The 19,427-nt window shown below is 35.9% G+C and overlaps 2 protein-coding genes across 2 annotated transcripts; one reads left to right on the top strand and one right to left on the bottom strand.

Annotated features, from left to right (window-relative positions):
- Nucleotides 1-1,212: 1,212 nt before the first annotated feature.
- On the bottom strand, nucleotides 1,213-11,468 carry LOC125683668 (uncharacterized). Its single transcript, XM_048925097.2, has 20 exons — nucleotides 11,184-11,468; nucleotides 10,083-10,303; nucleotides 9,604-9,927; nucleotides 9,461-9,521; nucleotides 9,096-9,357; nucleotides 8,856-8,983; nucleotides 8,698-8,771; nucleotides 8,443-8,577; nucleotides 7,712-7,894; nucleotides 7,406-7,617; nucleotides 4,754-5,116; nucleotides 4,522-4,672; nucleotides 4,199-4,416; nucleotides 4,016-4,091; nucleotides 3,114-3,889; nucleotides 2,938-3,034; nucleotides 2,650-2,834; nucleotides 1,985-2,185; nucleotides 1,701-1,891; nucleotides 1,213-1,552 (listed from the first exon to the last, which is right to left on the bottom strand). The coding sequence occupies exons 1-20, from the start codon at nucleotides 11,355-11,357 to the stop codon at nucleotides 1,280-1,282; spliced, it is 4,305 nt and encodes a 1,434-aa protein (XP_048781054.2). The 5' UTR covers nucleotides 11,358-11,468; the 3' UTR covers nucleotides 1,213-1,279.
- Nucleotides 11,469-13,519: 2,051 nt separating this feature from the next.
- LOC125664863 (uncharacterized) lies at nucleotides 13,520-18,174 on the top strand. The gene is made up of 4 exons (XM_056158477.1): nucleotides 13,520-13,604; nucleotides 16,425-16,522; nucleotides 16,919-17,726; nucleotides 17,844-18,174. The coding sequence occupies exons 3-4, from the start codon at nucleotides 17,129-17,131 to the stop codon at nucleotides 18,101-18,103; spliced, it is 858 nt and encodes a 285-aa protein (XP_056014452.1). The 5' UTR covers nucleotides 13,520-13,604; nucleotides 16,425-16,522; nucleotides 16,919-17,128; the 3' UTR covers nucleotides 18,104-18,174.
- The last annotated feature ends 1,253 nt before the right edge of the window (nucleotides 18,175-19,427 follow it).

Here is a 19,427-nt window from a genome sequence, read left to right as displayed (position 1 = left end):
TGGTTCCATAAATTTTGGTTCTAAAATACTTATGGTGTGCTTAAATTGCACCAATTAGCTGACCTAATTTTTGTATTTTTATGAGGCAAAATTTATTTAAAAGTTTCTACATGAAAAGTGAAGATAACGAACAGTGATCAATCTCATAGTTGGGAAAAAGAATACAAAATTACTAGTAGAGCAAACACGGACCCTTCGACACATCGGAGGTTAGATCAGGTGCCTAGGAGTAGTAAGTATTCCCTGTTGACCGGCCATCCACTGTACTCGCCGTGAACAGAAATAAAATATCTTGTTGTGACCTTAAATTCAACATTTAGATGTATCGACAACGTTTTATTGATTACTAATGCACATTTTCATTCTATGGTGATGCAATATATCTCATTAAACTCGAAATAAAGAGACACCACAGTGTTCCATATCTGCTTCATATTTGGATATTTTGTTAACCAAAAATATCAACGGCAAATACAATACAACGTTAAGTTATGACAAACGACATGGTTTCAGCTTCTCCCTCGTCAATTTCTCTTATTTGTGTAACAATATTCTATTATCACCTACATAGGTTTATGTTTCGTTACTAATTCGATACTCGAGAGCATGTTCTGCATGCAATTAATTTTTATCTTCGAGGCAGGCTACTTACAAATAAGTTGATGTTAAGGTAAGAATGTTTGCAAATTCTATGCTCGTTATAACGATTTAATTTAGAAATACAGCCTGTCATTAGGTCGACTGCTGTCTGATATATTTCATATCGTGTTTTTTTTTTCATACTGATTTTGACTACGAATTACTCAGTTTACCCAATCAAGATACAGAGCTCATGGGGGTGTACCACCGTTCAACAAGAGATGTTTACTTCTCCTAGGCACTTGATTGCACTTCTGGTGTGGCCAGAGTTCCATGTTGACCCTACTCTTCACTGAATTGTGTATTCTTTATAGGGAATATTGGAGATTGATTACCGTTTGTTATTTTTACTATGCTATGATTATCTCGAAGCGTCAATAAAGATTACAATTGAATTTTATAACCAAACAAAAGTCAGTAAAAATTAACAATTCCTTCCATGATAAAATGTTGGAAAGAATTTTCATTGGTTGCATCTAAATATAACTTCATATCGAAGTTTCAAATAAGACAGCAGTAACAAGAAACACTGATAACTGATAATTTGGTATGTTGCTCAGAAACAACACAACATGAATGCTAATGCTTTATTATTTCAACACGTCGATAAATATATGCAATGCTTCAAACCAATAATGCATTACGATCTTAAAATCCAATCCTTTTCCCAATCTCGTTTTCGTTTTCGAGCTTCGTTTCGTTGACGACTGTCCTCTATACTCCGTCTCTTTCTCTCCTTTGATACAACGTTAACAGTGAACGGAGCAGCTGCGAACCTACTCCACTTAGGGCAGGATATGCCTGCCCATGTTTCAAGTTTCCGTTGTAGAGTTGTCACTATCTTGTCCGGATTCACTCCATGCATAACGTGGAAATTTACGAAATTGACATTTCGGTTGTAGATCATCAAAACCTTTCAAAAAAAGTTTCAATAAGAAATAAAAACTAGGATAATATTAACATGCATATTTCTTGTTTCAATAAATCATAAACTGAACCTATTTATTCATATAGATAAGTATAGATCTAGATATCATATACAGATGAACAGAATCGGTTACCTTCAAAACACTTCGTAGGGCTGAAATGTCTTTGTATCGGTCTATAACAATGGAAACATTTCCTGAAACATTCATGGCGATCTCCTGTTCTACGATTTGGAGAAGAGGACTAGGATTGTCGGTTGCACCGAAGACCTCTTCCTCGATGCTTGTGTTCGGATTCGGTTTGTACGTTTTTGAAAGAAGAGTTTCTTTAAAAGAAGAAGTACACAACATTAACTCATTAGATGCACAATGAAAATATTGTATTTAAAAAAAGGTCAAACAATCGTAAACCAACATACGGATTATGGAATACAGCTGAACGGTTTCCTGACATTTAGTTCCATCTTGTTTACAGGCATAAGCATGTGCAGCTGAATCAACATTCTCCGGATTAAAGAAAGACATTTTCTCTGCTGATTTCAGCAGTGGTATGCTGGCATGTTTCATAAAGTTGTCCACAAGTTCAGAGCAAGCTATCACCTTACCGTCCCATTTCCTTCCTGGCAATTAGAAAATACCTTTCTTTTACTAACACATTCTGACTAATAGATGAGAAACAGTTTATGTGAATAAATAGTATTTTAGACTCTGACTGACCACACTCGAGGGGAAGGGTCTACCGTTCTTTTCCGATGGAATTGAATCAAAACAAGCAGTGTTTTCTAAATGATGTAAGGTTATCACAATATGGTGTATAGAATATTCTTAGGTGTAATGAAGAAATGTATACCACATGTAGGTCTGAACTTATGGTTTTCTGGTAGAAGGTAAAGGTCTGGGTGGTCACCCTAAATTAGATTTTATGGTTATAATTGTGTGGATATATATGCATTATAACGAGTGTTTCATTGAAAACTTGAAAACATTGGTAAAGGTTGATTTTGTTAAATGTCTCTTTGAACTACTCAGTATATTCTCCATTTCATCTTTAACCTGATAATAAAAACTAAAGGATTTGTTTTACCTGATCCAGAACATCCACCACAGCCAGTCACTATACACCTTTCAATTTGATCTCGAGTTGTTGCTACATTCAACCGGTCAGTTCCTGCCACGCTCTGGAGTTGTTTCAGTAGTTCTCTGCCTAGTTTCTCTCTGGCCAGTGTAGAGTTTTCGCAGAATTTCTTGTCATGGAATTGTAGGCAAAAACTGCAATATATCAATAATTTGTACATACTAGCATCAATGTTAGAATCAGATATAGTTAATCATCATTTTGGTAGAAATATTTGTATTGAAAATTCGTTCGTACCCAGGCCTTTTAAGATTGAAGTTGAGATAATTTTTCTTTTCAAGGTCTGGTTTTTTACATGCACTCTTCACATCATAAGGTATGATTCCTGGTCCACCTATAAATACAAGCAAATGTGTTAGTAAATAACTGTGTAATACTGTTTTATTAAATAGTTGCCACTTCATAGAACATACCTTTAGTTATTTCTGACCAATATAACTTTAATTCGTCCCACATGCACTCGGTATCTTTATTGATATTTCCCACGTTTATCTTCAGGTCAATCATTCTATTGTCATTTCTGAGAGGGTAAAGGTCCACATATATGCTGTTTTCCCCTAATTCATTGCTATGCTTCACATGGATGCCTAGCCCTCTTCTCTGTAAACGGAGAAACGGGGTGCACGTCACCATCAGCATCTTTGCCAAAACTAGGACTTCATCGTTATTGTTCACCGTTATCTCGGCTGCTTGACCCATTTGAAATCTTGCGAGTTGTCTTCGATTCCAGATAACCTCCTGTTCGTTGGCAGATTTTGGCCTATACCCAGTCAGGACTTGTATCTTTTCTTTATATCCCTGCTGCGTTAGATCAAGACATTCAATAAGAGATGAGTCGATCCTAAGGAACCGATGACCTTCAAATTTGAAATCTCCCACTTTGAAATGTTTAGATAGTTTTATTTCTTTCCTTGCTCCATCTACAAGAAGTGGCTTCTTATTTTCAAATTCATAGCCTTCAGGGTACGAATATTCGTTGTTTTCTGCGGAAGGTGGAGAAACAGCAAGAAGCACCTCGCCACTAGGGTACGGAATAAGAGTTGTTCTAAACCCGTCCTGCAGCTTAACGAATACCTCGATTGCTTCATTATCGACATTGCGAACAAAATCAAATCCTGCGCAAATTGCGGCAAGTCCAAGAATGGGAATATTAACAGATGGATGCTCACTCACGGATAATCTCGCTCCTCTAAAAAATACATTTACATGTTAAATGACATTGTTTTCAATTTTGAATGTCACATACTCACGTTTTTTCTAAACAAATAATATCTTCCATCAAGTATATAGATTGTGTAGATTTAAATTCATTTACCTTCCCTCTAAAAATAAATGAGATTCTTCCCGATCCACTTTATCGGCGAAAGCTCTCTCGACAATGATTTTTGATCCTAAAACAAATTTTGATTCTGATAACATCGGGGTCGGACAATCTGCTATCAAACAAAACAATGTGGTAATAAATCAGGAAAAACAGTAAATACCAAAATTTGCTAACCTTGTAGTCCCGATACACCTTTGGCAATTAGAGCTAATCTTCTCATGCGAAATGCAAGTCTAGGTGCCATAACACGATTAGCGCTCCACGTCCATGGGTCCTCTGAATTCGAAAAGTTGCCATCTTGACATTTTCTCATCGAACCACATTGTTCATTAGTCTGATTCTTTCGACGTTCGTGAAGGAACACAAAATCGTCGAACTGATACTCGTACAATCTAAAATATATGAATGAATTAACTTGTCACCGTAAAGTTGTAGAACCGCATATAACTATCTTTGTCAAATTCAAACGGCCAGTTCTACATGCTTTATTAACTTACTTGATCATTTCCTCTACATTTTCACGATGAATTTGACCAAGTGGAGGACCCACCGCTTCCACCTCGCTGTGGTACTTTGATGGAAACGATGCTCGATATGACAGACTATCCAAGCCTACATCAGGACATTTCTTTCCGGGTAAAATAGACTCTAAAATTAAGTTTTGAAATCATAGAATAGAGACACCAGAACATACTCCAAAAATATTATTGAGAGTACTGAACTACATACCAAGGCGTTTCATTGCATTGATCATGGCTGCTTTATCTGCTGTGTCTTTGTTATCGAGGGAAACTTTCTTTAATTTCCTAACTTCAACGGTACGTGACTGTTTTTCACCGACTGCAACTTCAATACTTGACTCTGATCTTAGATTGGAAACATACTGAAAACCTGAACAAATAGCCATTTGCTCAAGGCGGTTGCTTTTGGCATCGTCTTTGATAAGAGAAGGAGGAATTGACGAGGAGTTATTGGTATAAGTTAAAGCCAACTGTGCTGCCCTTCCTTCATAGTACAAGCTTTTATTCCCGTGCTTTCCATGAGGATTTAAGGAAGTAGGTTCGTCCCATGCTTCAACAACCACAAGTTTCTCTGCAGAAAAAAATAATTTCTTAAATAACGGTCAGATCAGGAAAAAATGATCATTTAGTGCCAAAAATTACGTTGTTAAACACCACTCTGATTCCACGCACAAGTAATCTGAAGTTGAAATAAAAAATATGCTGGAGTTCCTCATTCACAATATTTTCATGGTCTTTGGTAATCAGGTCTCCCAACAGTTTGTTGGAAATTACCATGGGCACGAATTGTGCGCCTTTGTTAGCTGACCTGTTTTTATATTCTTATGGAGCTGAATTTATTCAAAACCTTCTATGTGAGAAGACAAAATCTCTTGCTGTAGCATTCAATATATTGGCGACGTATTATCTATTAACAATAATAATTTTCATTCATATGTCAATTCGATAATCTCTGTGAAGTAGAACTATAAAAAAAAAAAAACAGAGTGGTCTACTTCTGTTTCATATTTTAGATTTTTTTTTATTGAAGGTAGATCTTGACGGTAGAATGACAACTCAACTTTATGACAAACGGGATGATTTCAGCTTCTACATCGTCAACTTTCCATATTTATGTAGAAATATCCCATTATCACCTGTATATGGTGTTTGTAAATCTTAACTGATTCAATATGCAAGAGCTTGTTCTGGAATGGTCAGTTTTTAAATCGAGGCAGCCTACTGACAAACAAGTTGATGGTGCAGGGGTTTCAACAGTTTCGTTTAAAGTCAGCATTCCGCAAATTCTATGGTCGTTATAGCGTTTACCAATACATTTTATCATTAGGTCAAATGCTGTCTGACGTGTTTCATACCGATTGTTAGACCGTCCTTGGCACACTGATTTTGACTACGGATAACTCCGTTCACCTAATCAAAACATAGGGCTCACGGCGAGTGGACCGGTCGATAGGGATGCTTACTCCTCCTAGCTGATCCCACCTCTGGTATATCCAGGGGTCCGTGTTTGCCCAACTCTATTTTGTATTGCTTATAGGAGTTATGAGATTGATCACTGTTCGTTATCGTCACCTTTTATGCACGGATCACAACGCTCAGTGGATAGATAATAGTATTTATCATTATAAACATGCCATACACAGGAATATAGAGTACTCGCCTCGAGTGCAGAAGGCCCTAGTTAGATTACAGGCAGAAGGTCCTTGTTAGAAAACAGGCAGAAGGCCCTAGTTAGATAACAGGCAGAAGGTCCTAGTTAGATTACAGGCAGAAGTTCCTAGTTAGTTTACAGGCAGAAGGTCCTTGTTAGATTACAGGCAGAAAGCCCTGGTTAGATTACAGGCAGAGGACCCTGGTTAGATAACAGACAGAAGGCCCTGGTTAGATTACAGGCAGAAGTTCCTAGTTAGTTTACAGGCAGAAGGTCCTTGTTAGATTACAGGCAGAAGGCCCTGGTTAGATTACAGGCAGAGGGCTCTGGTTAGATAACAAACAGAAGGCCCTGGTTAGATTACAGGCAGAAGGTCCTAGTTAGATTACAGACAGAAGGTCCTGTTAGATTACAGACAGAAGGACCTAATTAGATTACAGACATAAGGTCCTAGTTAGATTACAGGCAGAAGATCCTTGTTAGATTACAGGCAAAAGGCCCTGGTTGGATTACAGACAGAAGGCCCTGGTTAGATTACAGACAGAGGGTCCTGGTTAGATTACAGACAGAAGGTCCTAGTTAGATTATAGGCAGAAGGTCCTAGTTAGATTACAGACAGAAGGTCCTAGTTAAATTACTGACAGAAGGCCCTGGTTAGATTACAGACAGAAGGCCCTGGTTAAATTACAGGCAGAGGGCCTTGGTTAAATTACAGGCAGAATGTCCTGGTTAGATTACAGGCAGAAGATACTGGTTATATTACAGGCAGAAGGTCCTGGTTAAATTACAGACAGAAGGCCCTGGTTAGATTACAGACAGAAGGTCCTGGTTAGATAACAGGCAGAAGGTCCTGGTTAGATTACAGGCAGAAGGTCCGGGTTAGATTACAGGCAGAAGGTCCTGGTTAGATTACAGGCAGAAGGCCTTGGTTAGATAACAAGCAGAAGGCCTGGTTAGATTACAGGCTTGATTTTTAAGATAAGGAGCGAATGCTCACAATGTGGTCGTTTGATCAAAGACTATTCTGACTTGGATCTATCGAAAAAAAAATTATTTAACCAGTCAAAATTTGAGTAAAATCTCGGACTCAAGTCCAGGTTTCGACTTAATGTTATTTTTGGAAAACCAGGCCTGATTTTGTAAGACAGTACGTTGAATACAATTTACAATAACTTAAAGCATGGTGTGTTGAATATATAAGGCACATACTGTCTGGCCATTCTGCAGCTACGAATTTCCCAAGAAGGCTGATTTTTGTGGCTAGTTTTGGAACCATCAGACGGTCAGCACACTCTTGATGTATGTTCTCTGCTCCGTGATAAACACAGCTTCCACAAGCACGACCAGGGGTGCCACACCAGGAGGATGAGTTTGCCTCCTCCGATGAGAACAGGACTGAATCCCCCCACATTTGAGTCAAACTTAAAGAAATGAAAGGAAGTTATACAGATACATAAGTTATAATTTATCCTCATTTTCTAGAACATGGTCAGGAAAGATCTAGAATAATCTTACATTTTGAAGTCTGGATCAGTTCTTTTGATCAATGTCTTTGGCTTTCCGACAACATCCGACATTGTTAGGCCATCATACAGTGATGTCTTTGTAGAACGTGGACAATCGGCTGAACACTTTTGGTACAAAGTATCATTTTCAAAGCTAACCTGCTTGTTGAAACCTTCTGCTATCAGACTATCCCTGAAAACAGAAGCAAACTTACTTTTAAAACACTTAAGCTACATGTATTATGAGATAATTTCTTCCTTGTGATACTTATATGCATGGATTGAAAACACATAGGCAACGAACCGTTCTATCTAAATTTCGTCAACAGTTTGTTTTTTTGGTTTGTTTGGGTTTTTTGGGGGTTTTTTTGGTTTTTTTTTTTTTTTTTTTTTTTTGCTGTTTTCCGCCACACTCAACAATTGTTCAGTTATATGGTGGCGCCCAGTTTTTATTGGTGGAAGAGAGAACCCAGATACAATGTACCTGGGAAGAGAGCATCGACCTTCCGAAAGTGAACTGGGAAACTTTCTCACTTACCGGCGCTAGCGGTATTCGAACCCGCACCGACCAGAGGTGAGAGGCTGTGTGATTTTGAGCGCAGTGCTCTAACCACTCGGTCACGGTGTCACGAAATATGTCCTACTATAAGTATCATAAAGGTTTAGATGCATACTCGAAACTGAAACGTGATGTCGCTTTGGTGGTGTTATATATCCTGAAATAAATCCCGTAAAATTTACCATATAGATAATCCAAAAGCTTCGACCGTGAGTCTGGCCTCTGTAACATTGAATTCACCAGTGAGGTCTGCTGATTTTGTGGTACAACGTTGAACATCACCGACAACAGACTTACTACGGATTGTTGGTTTCAGTCTGGAATATTTTAAGTCATACACTTTATTTAATAGAAATATTATGGTGCAATAAGACAAACAGGCAAATATATCAACTGCAGTATATTGTAAAAAAAAAAAAAAAAAAAAAAAAAAGTACCTGTAGTTAATTGGAGGTGAAAAGTCTATCTCCATGTCGCGTGCAAACCATCCAATTGTTGTATTGAATAATATCTAAAATTGATAAGATTGTTTCGTAGATATTAAGTTACTAGTATCCAATAGACAGAAACAAAACATGTGAGGGTATATGCTGACCTGTTGATATACAGAGATGTTGAGAGACATGTCTTTGTCGCTATGAACAGTATTGCGGCCCGTAGTGGACGTCCAGTTGTGAGGTACCACGTCTCCACCTAGCGATGAAGTTCCGCTATATTCGTGAACTAAAACGATATTTTGTTAATTTTACTTATTGGATAAGCATAAAAACACTTCTTCCAACTATGCACAATTTAATTTTAGATACCTGCAATGAGTTACATCTCATAAACTTACCAAAAGAATATTGTCCTCCAAATTCCAAGTCGGTTTCTACATTGATGGCTGATCGGGTGTCAACTTGCAAACCAACATGGGTTGATCCGGTATACTTCACCGTCAACATCACTGGCGGAAGGTTTCGCACGTGCGCAAGGGGTACTGAGAACAGCATTGTTGGTGGAACGCGAAATTTGTCCATTTCTTTTTGCAAGGTTAATTTAATGTCTTTTGAAGTTTGGAAAGTTGTTTTCAGCTTCATTGTGGTATTTGATTCCAGCTACGGAAACGGAAATTGGTTATTGAAATAATATTAGCTCAGTTATGGAAATATTACTTCATGATGAAGAATTTTGGTCTACAGAAAAATAAACATTACTTACTTTGTTAAGATAATGATGAATTTCTGGTTCGTTTATGGCGTTCTTCTTTATAATCAAATCACTGCAATAATCATATTATACGACTAAGTCTTTAAATACGTACTTCGAATATTTTATCTGTGTTTCAATTATTTTTTACTTACAATTCGTATGACATATGAGAGGTTCCACTGCAGTCTTCACAGATGAAATTCATGACGTCACTGTCTGTCACGTTGTCGGTATATCGATAATCCGTGTCGTTTTCTCCGATTGCCAAGCCGAACGACCCCATCCCTCCAGAATCGTCTTGGTTCCATGGTATGGAGGTAGTGTCACTGTATTGCCACGTGATATTTCCCAAAAGCTCTGACAGAACATTGGCGATATACCGTCGATGTCTTCGGCGTGTTTCTGGAGGGTGAAAGGCGCTGTTCCCGGGGGTATAACGAAATTTGATGTCCGCCTCGTCTATAACATCAAACGCTCTGGAAATGAAGAAAATCAATTTAATCACCATCATTTCTGACTATGAAAACCAAACGCGTAATAATACACTAAAAACCACTTGATTATGCTGCAATATTTTTAAATGTAGGTCTCTTTCAATTTTTTTGATAAACATATCGAAAGGTTTATTTACCTGACACTTCGTGTATGAAGAACAATGCCCGTCTCTGTTGGGAAGTAGATTTCCTTAATTTTGGCGTAGAGCCCTCTCTGCGTGGACGGACTTCCGGGAAGTGTGTTCAGAGTACAGTCCCATTTAGGGCTTCCCATTACCACCTGACCTTTCTTCCAATCCTTTCCGATTCCTTTATGTTCAATGGCGATCAAAATTTTCTGATCCTGACATATTACTCTCTGAAAATGTATCAACGCATTTTATATTTTCCCTAAGGCGTTCCAATAAAAGGCACCTCTAATCCCCCACGATTTGAACGATATAGATTATGTACTAGCTGCAGCTCTCTGAAAAAGTATTGAGACAGATCAGAGAGCTACAGATCCACCCCTTATAAAAACCTTCAATTTACGGCACACAAAAAGATGCGCACGGTTGAGGCTTTATATCGCTATATTCTTGCATTGCCGTCTCATAAATTTGATAACATAAAAAAAATTCCTAACATATTTTCCTACTACACTTGTATCCAAATATACCTTCAAATATACATTAAAGCCCCTATACGACCCAAAAAACTCGCGACTTTTAATGATTTCGTTCGTTGGCGTAGTTGTATTGGGCTTTAATGAATATTTGAAGGTATGTTTGGACAAAAGTACAACAGGAACATATCTTAGGAATGACAGCGATGCAAAAATATAGCGATATAAGGCCCCAACCGTGAGCATTTTTTTCTGCTCCGTAAATCAAAGGTTTTTATTAGGGGGTGGATCTGTAGCTCTCTGATCTGTCCCAATATTTTTCAGAGCTACAATTCTGCAGCTAATGGAGTACACGATCATGAATAGCGATAAAAAACATATCATATGCGAATTCTTTAATTTTATTGATTTCCAAAGATATTTTCTTTTATTGACAAACACAAAGGTGATTACTGAATTCATATTTCACTGTAGTTTAATTTTTGCTACTTTAACTATAAATTCAAACCGTGAAATAAACATTGCAGTGAATATACATACACTGTATGTTACATAGCCATAACATCTACGTTAATTGAATTAGCCTACTAATTGATTAAGACCATATAGCATATTTTTGGCTTGCGTACATTACCTTGATCCCGGGAACTCTGTCCAAGTCGATGGTTTCACTCAAACGACCCTTACTTCTTAGCTTCACATGTTCTCCGCTTTCTGGATGTTTGACGTCAACATCATGATCAAAATGGTGACTCTGAAGCCCCAGTATTAGGGGCAGAAGAAACAGCCCTAACAACGCGCGTCTCATCTCAATGAAGTTCCTTGTAGCTATACGTTATCAGTTGTCACAGGGAGATTTTAAATGACTCGCGGAGGAATATCTAAAATTCGTGTACGGAGGTCCGTCTGTCAATCGAGCTTATCTGGAGCTATTGATTTTCGCTTCAAATCAGAAGTTTTAAATCTTGAAAGGCGATTTACGTTTGGACAGATATCTACCATGTGACGTGTGTTTGTCGATTTTGAACAAGGAAGAGAAAATAACACGAAAATGTACATGCACTTGTCTCCTATATTCAAAGCAGTTTTAGAACATACATTTTTCAAATTTTGATTAATTGCAAAAAATGCTTCAATTGATACATATCTTATAATTTCGATATTAAGATGGGGTCTGTGATTACGGTTAGTTTTGATCTTTCATTTATTTCGTTGCAAGAAAAGAAAACGGTTATGTACACAGTGAGCGCATGCAGTATCAAATGATTTGAAAACAGCTCTGACCTTACGTGTTGCGTTGCCATCGTATTGATTTTTACGAAATTGTTTACGGAAAACAAAACAACGAAATTTTATAGGTTATAAGTCTAGTTTGTACATTTTGGAATTATTCTAGATCATTTTTACAACTTTAACCAGCTTTTCTTGTTGCTATATATACGTATGATTACACAAACATTCCTCGGAAACGACAACGCTCAGTTATTTACGGGAGCCAGTAGGTGCCACATACAGAATTTATGATAATTTAACTGGCGGTTGCCGCTCAGTGACCCCGTTGAAAAACGACCCCAAGGGTCATTTCTTAACGTTAAAAGTTAACCCCGATCAAACTTTAACGTTAAATTTTGATCAAAAATGGTCGTTAAAAAGTGATCAACTAAGTGATCAATTAAGAAATGAAACTTATAGTTCTTTATTTGATGCATGTATCAAACGAAAAATTGGACGGAAAACTTCATCAATGCGCGGTAATAGGGGAAAATATAAACTTAAATATAGTACAACTTTCAAGATTCATTGTCTCATTGGGAATTACATAAGTTATTACGGTCTCTCTGCATGTACATAGTCATTGATTGAACAGATGAGAGAGAGGTAGAGAGAGAGAGACTGTCCTATGTACAATATCATTTCACGGAAGGAAAGAAAATTGATCACTGATATAAGTGTAACCTTACAAGCATTAAAAGATTTCAGCTATTTTAAAAGTGATTGGCAATATATTGGAAACAAACAGGAGTTGCATCGGTGCTTATACATGTATATGTACATGTAATTGAATTCGTCGTTAGAAATTAAACAAGAAATGTTTGTAAAAGATGTATGCCCCCATGGTGCAAAATTGAAAAGGGTTATACACATGCATCATTTTTAAAATTAATAGTGCCAAACCATTTCAAAATATTGAGCAGACAATATATTCCTATGTCCAGAGTAAATTGATCATGTGACATAAAAATCAATGGGGGTCATCTACTCCTTATACTGTACCAGTGTACCACGTTTTGTGTAAATCAAGCAAATGATTCTTACAATACAGGAGATAATATATTACTATATCCAGTTTAATCCTTGACCTTTGCCCAGTTGACATCAAAATCAATATGGGTCATCTTCTCCTAAAGATGAACCAGTATTCATGTAACAGAAATTGTCTCTAAATGGTCGGATTTTTGCCATTCTAAAGGGTATGGTATTTCTTACATATACTTATCTTTAGAAATATCTTCGTTTGCTCTCTCCCGACTTTTATGAAATATCCGGGTAGGTGCATGTAGGTAAGCAATGCCATTTTTATTACATTTTTCGTCAATTACTTCTTCAAATGGCCACTACTGTATATGGTGAATAGCGTTAGAACGTAATTTCTCAAATGTTGTAAACTCTTGCATAGTCTTATACATACTATACATGTGCACTGTATATCAACCAAAAGGAAACGTTTTAAGCAAATGAAAACAGATATGTATAAAGATGTAATTTATAAAAAGAACAACAAGCATTAGAATATGGTCGTCTTTTTGTAATTGTGTACTATAAAAATCAATATTAATTATGCCAATACAGTTCTGACATGCAATGCCACGTGATACATGTAAATGTAGAAAACGTGCGTGGCTACAACACCCACTGAGAATCTTTATTTACTTGTGCGTGTAACATCAGAGCACGCAACTCGTACCTATCAGTATATAACATCAATGTAACAGTCTGTATGATTTCTTCAGCGAGGTGGAAAACTTAGCAATCAAGCACTGTATCCAAGTACCATGTAAGTTGAATTGGCTTTACCATTTAAGTTCTGCTATCCCCAAAATTATGCGCCAGATTTGTCCAAAAGTCAAATGCTTTGCTTTCATTTGTTTAGCAGACTTTATGCTTAATTCATTTCTTCATTTTTCAGAACATAGACCTTTGACTTTCTGTCATATTCAATTTCTGTATTGTTCTGAAACAACGCCTCCAAATTATTATCATATGCATGATTATAGATGTTCAATCTTACAAAATATCCAAACATGATCGTAGTCACAGGTGAGTCGATGATTCTAGACATTGGCTAGGTACCTTCAAGAGTCTGAAGTTGAGCAAATATTTATTTTGTGTATCTTTTGAATACAAATTTTAGCATTTTACACATTTCAAGACTAGTAGATGATTCAATGAAATGTGTAAAGCCAAACAGAACCACGAATTACCATTCTCTTATGAACGTCGGAGCATTTTCGTTGTTACTTTTACTCATGTTCGCAGCAAATGAAAATACAATCTATAAGCATACCATGTTAGGTATGCGATTTTAATTATACCACGTTTAATCTCAATCTAACGGGATTGTTAATACTATCAAGATTTCATTTCTTAAGAAAATCAGAAGATCGTGGTAAACTTCCTATTATACATGTACTCCAGTACAAGTTTGGTTTCAGCTTCTAATAACGGGCGGCAAAAGTGAATGTCGGATTGTTTTTTAAATGGCGTGGGTCACTCTTCCATATGATTCTATCAAGATTTTTAGCAAGGTATATTCTAACTATCAATATTTGACGAGCCGGATAATTATTTTGATTTAATAACTAAAGTTTTGAGATAAAGACCATTGTGATGGAAGTAAAGGATGAAGTGAAATGGCTATATAAAATGGCCCCCAATATATCTATAAAAATAAATTTACACGATTCAATTTATTAACATTTGCACTTTCATAATTTAAATGTTACACGGCGCATAGATTCGCCATTAATGGTACATTGGTACATAACTTTGAGTTTAAGCTTGGGGTTTCCTCATTAGCTGAAATTCCCATAGGAATTTGGCCCCGCCCATACTTTTACAGATCTGGAAATTTATGGACGATATTAGGTACAGTTAAATAATTTAGGTTAAGGTTGTATATTATCATAAACTTTTATTTCGTATGGCGATAAACGTAGCCCATATCGTCGATATTAAAAAAAAAAGAATTAGCAAAATTTTCACTAGAGGCCTCACCATTATGAAAACCTGTTTGAACTCGATGACCTACCCGGAGTAGCTCACTCTATACAAAAGACGATATCACGTGATTTGGATGTACATGTATTGTCCGCAGTTTTAAGAACATAAACACGCTTTCAACGTCACGTGCTAAGTGGAATGCACTAGTATTATTTTACTTTCTTTATCAAACTTTTACACATTATAGGTAGATATTTTGGTTTATTATTCTACCTGTAATATACTAGTAATTAATCGTAACATAAAGATTTATACGCGTATACTACATATACATGTATTTTCACAGCACGTGCTTTTTAAAATCAAGATTATTTCCATAAATAATCATACGAGCCCAGATGTTTATAATATATTTTGCTTCAAAGCAAATTCGATCAAGAGCCCGAGAAATGGAGAGGATATGCCTTTATCTTTATTTATTTATTTATTTATTTGAGCATTTGTTTCATACATCTTGTACATCACAATATAATATAGGATTTGAACAAAACGTATGTCGACGGTTACATGTAACGGTTTTAATATAATTTCCGTATTTAATTGAAAATAACTATTTGAATGACAATAACATAAGTACTGATTTCTGATTTCATTTAAAAGTACCGATCACGTATGCAGCATAGATGTATTCAGTGAAAATCATGCATAACTTCCATTAAATAAAAGAATATCAAGATGCTAACACAATTAAATAGTAACGTGATTTGTAAACGGGGAAAGCACGAGACCTATTCATATTCCTAAAGTGAATGTTGTCCTTTGTGTTAAGACCCGCCCACTTTGTTTATTATTATTTATGACGGAGTACAAAGAAGAAACTGTTTGTTATAGGATTTTAAAATCAATTGATATTTCAACATTCCTCGTGACAAAAACAAAGGGAACTATTAGAACTATTTAGAAACAATCTGTGGTCTCTATGTATAGAATCTTAACTTTTGTACAGTGGTTGCTTTTATTGACCACGGAAAATGGGGCCAACTCTAACTGCTGTTCCATCTCATCCTTTCGTGATTGCCTGCCGTCAGTTTGAAAAGTTTTTGCTGTTGTAGGTTTGGTTTTTATTTTCCGTCCATCCTTTTTATTCTTTTATTATTCTAATTTGTTTTGTTTTGTTTTTCAGAAGGGGTGGGTGTGTTTATTCGTTATTGTTTCGTTTTAAAAATTTGTGCTCAAAAAATTAGAACAGTTAAAAAAACATTTTCACAGCAATGTTTGTAACTGACGAGAGTTTGTCAGTCGTTTTGCTTCTTTCAGCTTTTTCAACACCTGTTGAACAGGATTTTAAATTTCAGCATCATCTTCAATGAGAAATCATTTTTCTTTCTACTAAATATCGATTCCTTCCATTCTCATTGGGATTTTTGTCTTCGGAGGTTAATTTTTCAAAATTCTGCAAACACCTGTTACTTCAGCCTTGAGATTTGAGATCCAACCCTATGCATTTTCAATTGTTTCATTATCACTTCCATAAGTGATAGTAAAACGTGTGGTCTGAGTTAAATTCGTTTTAGGGAGATTATCATTAGTTATTATGGTTTTATGAAAGCAATTTCAACTGCATTTTCTATATACTGTATATACGTATTTTTAGAATTCTTGAAAATGTGGTTTCTTATCTTGATCATCTCCATTGCATCCTGGACATACGGAGACGTTAGTGAAAGGTCCATCTTACTCTCAAAATACAAGGTACATGAATTATTGTGACACACACACACACATATATATATATATATATATATATATATATATATATATATATATATACACACACAAATGAATAGCTTTGGTGGGTAATACAACAAAGATTCAATATTGTTATAGAACATGAATTAATATCTAAAACAGAATGAAATTGTTCGATGAAATTAATCAATTCATTGATTTCCATTTAATTTCACATGTGAAACTTTAACTCACGAGTGATATGCGTCTTTGATACAAATATATTTGATCAAAACATTTGATTACCAATTTGAAATTCATTGAAGTCACAGAACACATCTATTTTTGAGACGCAAACATTAAATATCAATATCAGAATTATTAAGTATTTAATCATCAAGTTTTCAAATCTACATTTAGAGAGATTCCAGACTGCAGTCGTCTCCCTTTTATGACTTGTTTATCCACTGGCTGAAGTATACTAAGATAATAGATGGTATGCAAAAGGAAACAAAAGCGCTTAAACATCAACTCAAGGAGCTTCGAGATTTTCACGGAAGATAGGATGAATTTTTTGGCATAGAGGCGAAAAACACATCACAAGGCTGTAATACAACGCCTACGGTAAAAATGTTTTTCTTGCTGCTTACCAAAATTGATGAAGCTACAAAAGATATCAACACTATGAAGATGCAGTTGGATAGAAAAGATCAAAAATCTAAGAAATATGATGAAAGAACTGCCAAAGGAATGGATTCATTGGTGGAAAAGGTATCTACGCTTAAACAAAGCAATACAGAACTTCAATCCAATTTCACTAAATTGGAGGAGATATTGCAAGCTACCAACTCTCGTTGTCAAAAGCTTGACGCTAAAATCAGCAGACTTGAAAACAGTTTAGTGATTTCCTCAAAAGCACTGCATAAAACAGATTCTAAATTGAAACAGGACATCGCTGATATAGCTAGAAAAAGCCGAAATTCTGAATCAAAAACTAATTTCGCTATGACAGTGCTACGGAAAGGCCTGGATAATACTAAATCGAAACTTTCACTTCTGAAAAAACGGCAAAGATCACTGGAAAGCAAAATGGTAACAGCAGTCCGGAAGTTACAGAAAGCGGATCAGAGCACGAGAGGAGAAGTAACAAAGACATTCAATCAGATGACACGACGTATAAGTAAAATAAAGTGGACTTCTTCACAAAACCGGACCAACAACTTTAAATGTGAGTACTTTGTAATCCTTGTGACCTGCATCGAAGGTTATATTTGCACCAGTATTTTGATCATAAGAAAATATTTGTATCTGTAAACTAATTTCACCACTTTTCCAATACCTATAGGTCAAAGTGGAGTTGTAAAGTCTGCTTACTCTTCAAGACGAGCCATGGTATCGGATAAGACAGTGCGCTTTTCCACACCTTTCCGAACTAGACCAAATATGGTCTTTGGCCTGTCGTTGTATGATTCATCCCACAGAACGAACGATCGCTTGAAAACCTATTTGCTAAAACTAAACAGATACGGATTCACGTTACGAATTTCCGCCTGGGACAAAACCGTCCTTTACCAAGCAAATTACTTTTGGATGGCTTGTCCATGAGCATATGACATAACCATTCTTTATGCTTGTTATAATTTGGATTGGGAAACATTAAATAATATGGTAAACTTTCTGGGTCTTCTTTTTTAAAGAGCTGATGCACTGAATGATTTTATATTCATATTACTTGTAAATAGGGTTTATATGTACATTTCTTTTAGATACTAACGTATAAGTGGTATTTTAGCGAGACGCAAATTTAGCGATTTGTCCATCAAACATGGGTAAATATATATAGCGAGAGAATTCCAAGAAAGATACCTAATACCTTTAACAGAGAATACATATTAGCGATATTTGATTTTAGCGATCTGAAAACTGTCGCTAATATTGCCAAAATAAAATTCTCGCTAAAATTCTATTTATATGTATTAGTTATTACTTGGGTAATGGTAAATGATACTCATACCCGGATTCTCCACCACTTATCATATGAAATTCTGTCCCATAACTGATTTGGACTATACTTTTAAACAGTTGACTATAGAAGATGTTTATTCAATTCAGCTATAGCAGAAAGCTTGCCTGCATTTACTCATATGAGAATAATAATCGGGATCCCTCTGTCCCTCTCCTCTGACTTATGGCAGTGAGACGATTTAGGCAGTGGGGAATGTTGAAACTACTGTACTGTTTCTGGAAGTAATTCAAAGAAAACTCCAATGGTCACTGGATCTGCTGACTTCTTTGTTCCTCATGTTAAGGAGAGTAGCCCAACTATAATCAACCCGTATAAGTAAAGGAGGCAGGGAGACAGACTTCCAGTTTACTGCTCTTTATCAAATTTACAACATTCCAATACCTGTGATATATATATATATATATATATTGAAAATCAGAATGACACATTCCATAAAAAACAATCATTTACTGCTAGAGCTTTCTCCATGTCTACATATATATATATATACACAAAATGATATTATAAATATGCATATTACTCTTAAATACAAACATGATTTAAATTGTAAATATTTCTTACATAAACTTCTGAAAATCAAATGTTGATTAAACCCCTGAATCGATGGTGTACCTTTGAAAATGCGCGCAAGTGTATGAACATGTATATGATCTTGCTATATAAACAAAGGAGGCAGAAAGAGAGACTTCCATTTCTCTGCAGGATACACCTTCATGTATACCCACGGATACCGCACCCCATTTTTCTTAACTTTTTAATTAAAACTCAACCAAGTACATACTAAATACCTTACGCACCGTGGACGGGTGTAGGAATTTTATTTATGAATACTGCATTCCTAACCGACTCATCACTGGTTAACCATTTCCTTCTTAAACACTTGAACAAACATACACTATGAAA

The sequence above is a fragment of the Ostrea edulis genome, chromosome 1, assembly GCF_947568905.1.
Source record: "Ostrea edulis chromosome 1, xbOstEdul1.1, whole genome shotgun sequence".
NCBI lineage: Eukaryota > Metazoa > Mollusca > Bivalvia > Ostreida > Ostreidae > Ostrea > Ostrea edulis.
The sequence above is the reverse complement of the archived record's forward strand: the minus strand, read 5'-3'. Positions and strand labels throughout refer to the sequence as shown.

Coding starts and splice junctions, on each gene's coding strand:
- LOC125683668 (XM_048925097.2), bottom strand. CDS start 11,357: ATGAGACGCGCGTTGTTAGGGCTGTTTCTTCTGCCCCTAATACTGGGG. Junction 4,673..4,753: donor CAATGCAATGAAACGCCTTG/GTATGTAGTTCA, acceptor ACTTAATTTTAG/AGTCTATTTTACCCGGAAAG. Junction 4,417..4,521: donor AATGTAGAGGAAATGATCAA/GTAAGTTAATAA, acceptor CATATATTTTAG/ATTGTACGAGTATCAGTTCG.
- LOC125664863 (XM_056158477.1), top strand. CDS start 17,129: ATGTTTTTCTTGCTGCTTACCAAAATTGATGAAGCTACAAAAGATATC. Junction 17,727..17,843: donor CCGGACCAACAACTTTAAAT/GTGAGTACTTTG, acceptor CAATACCTATAG/GTCAAAGTGGAGTTGTAAAG.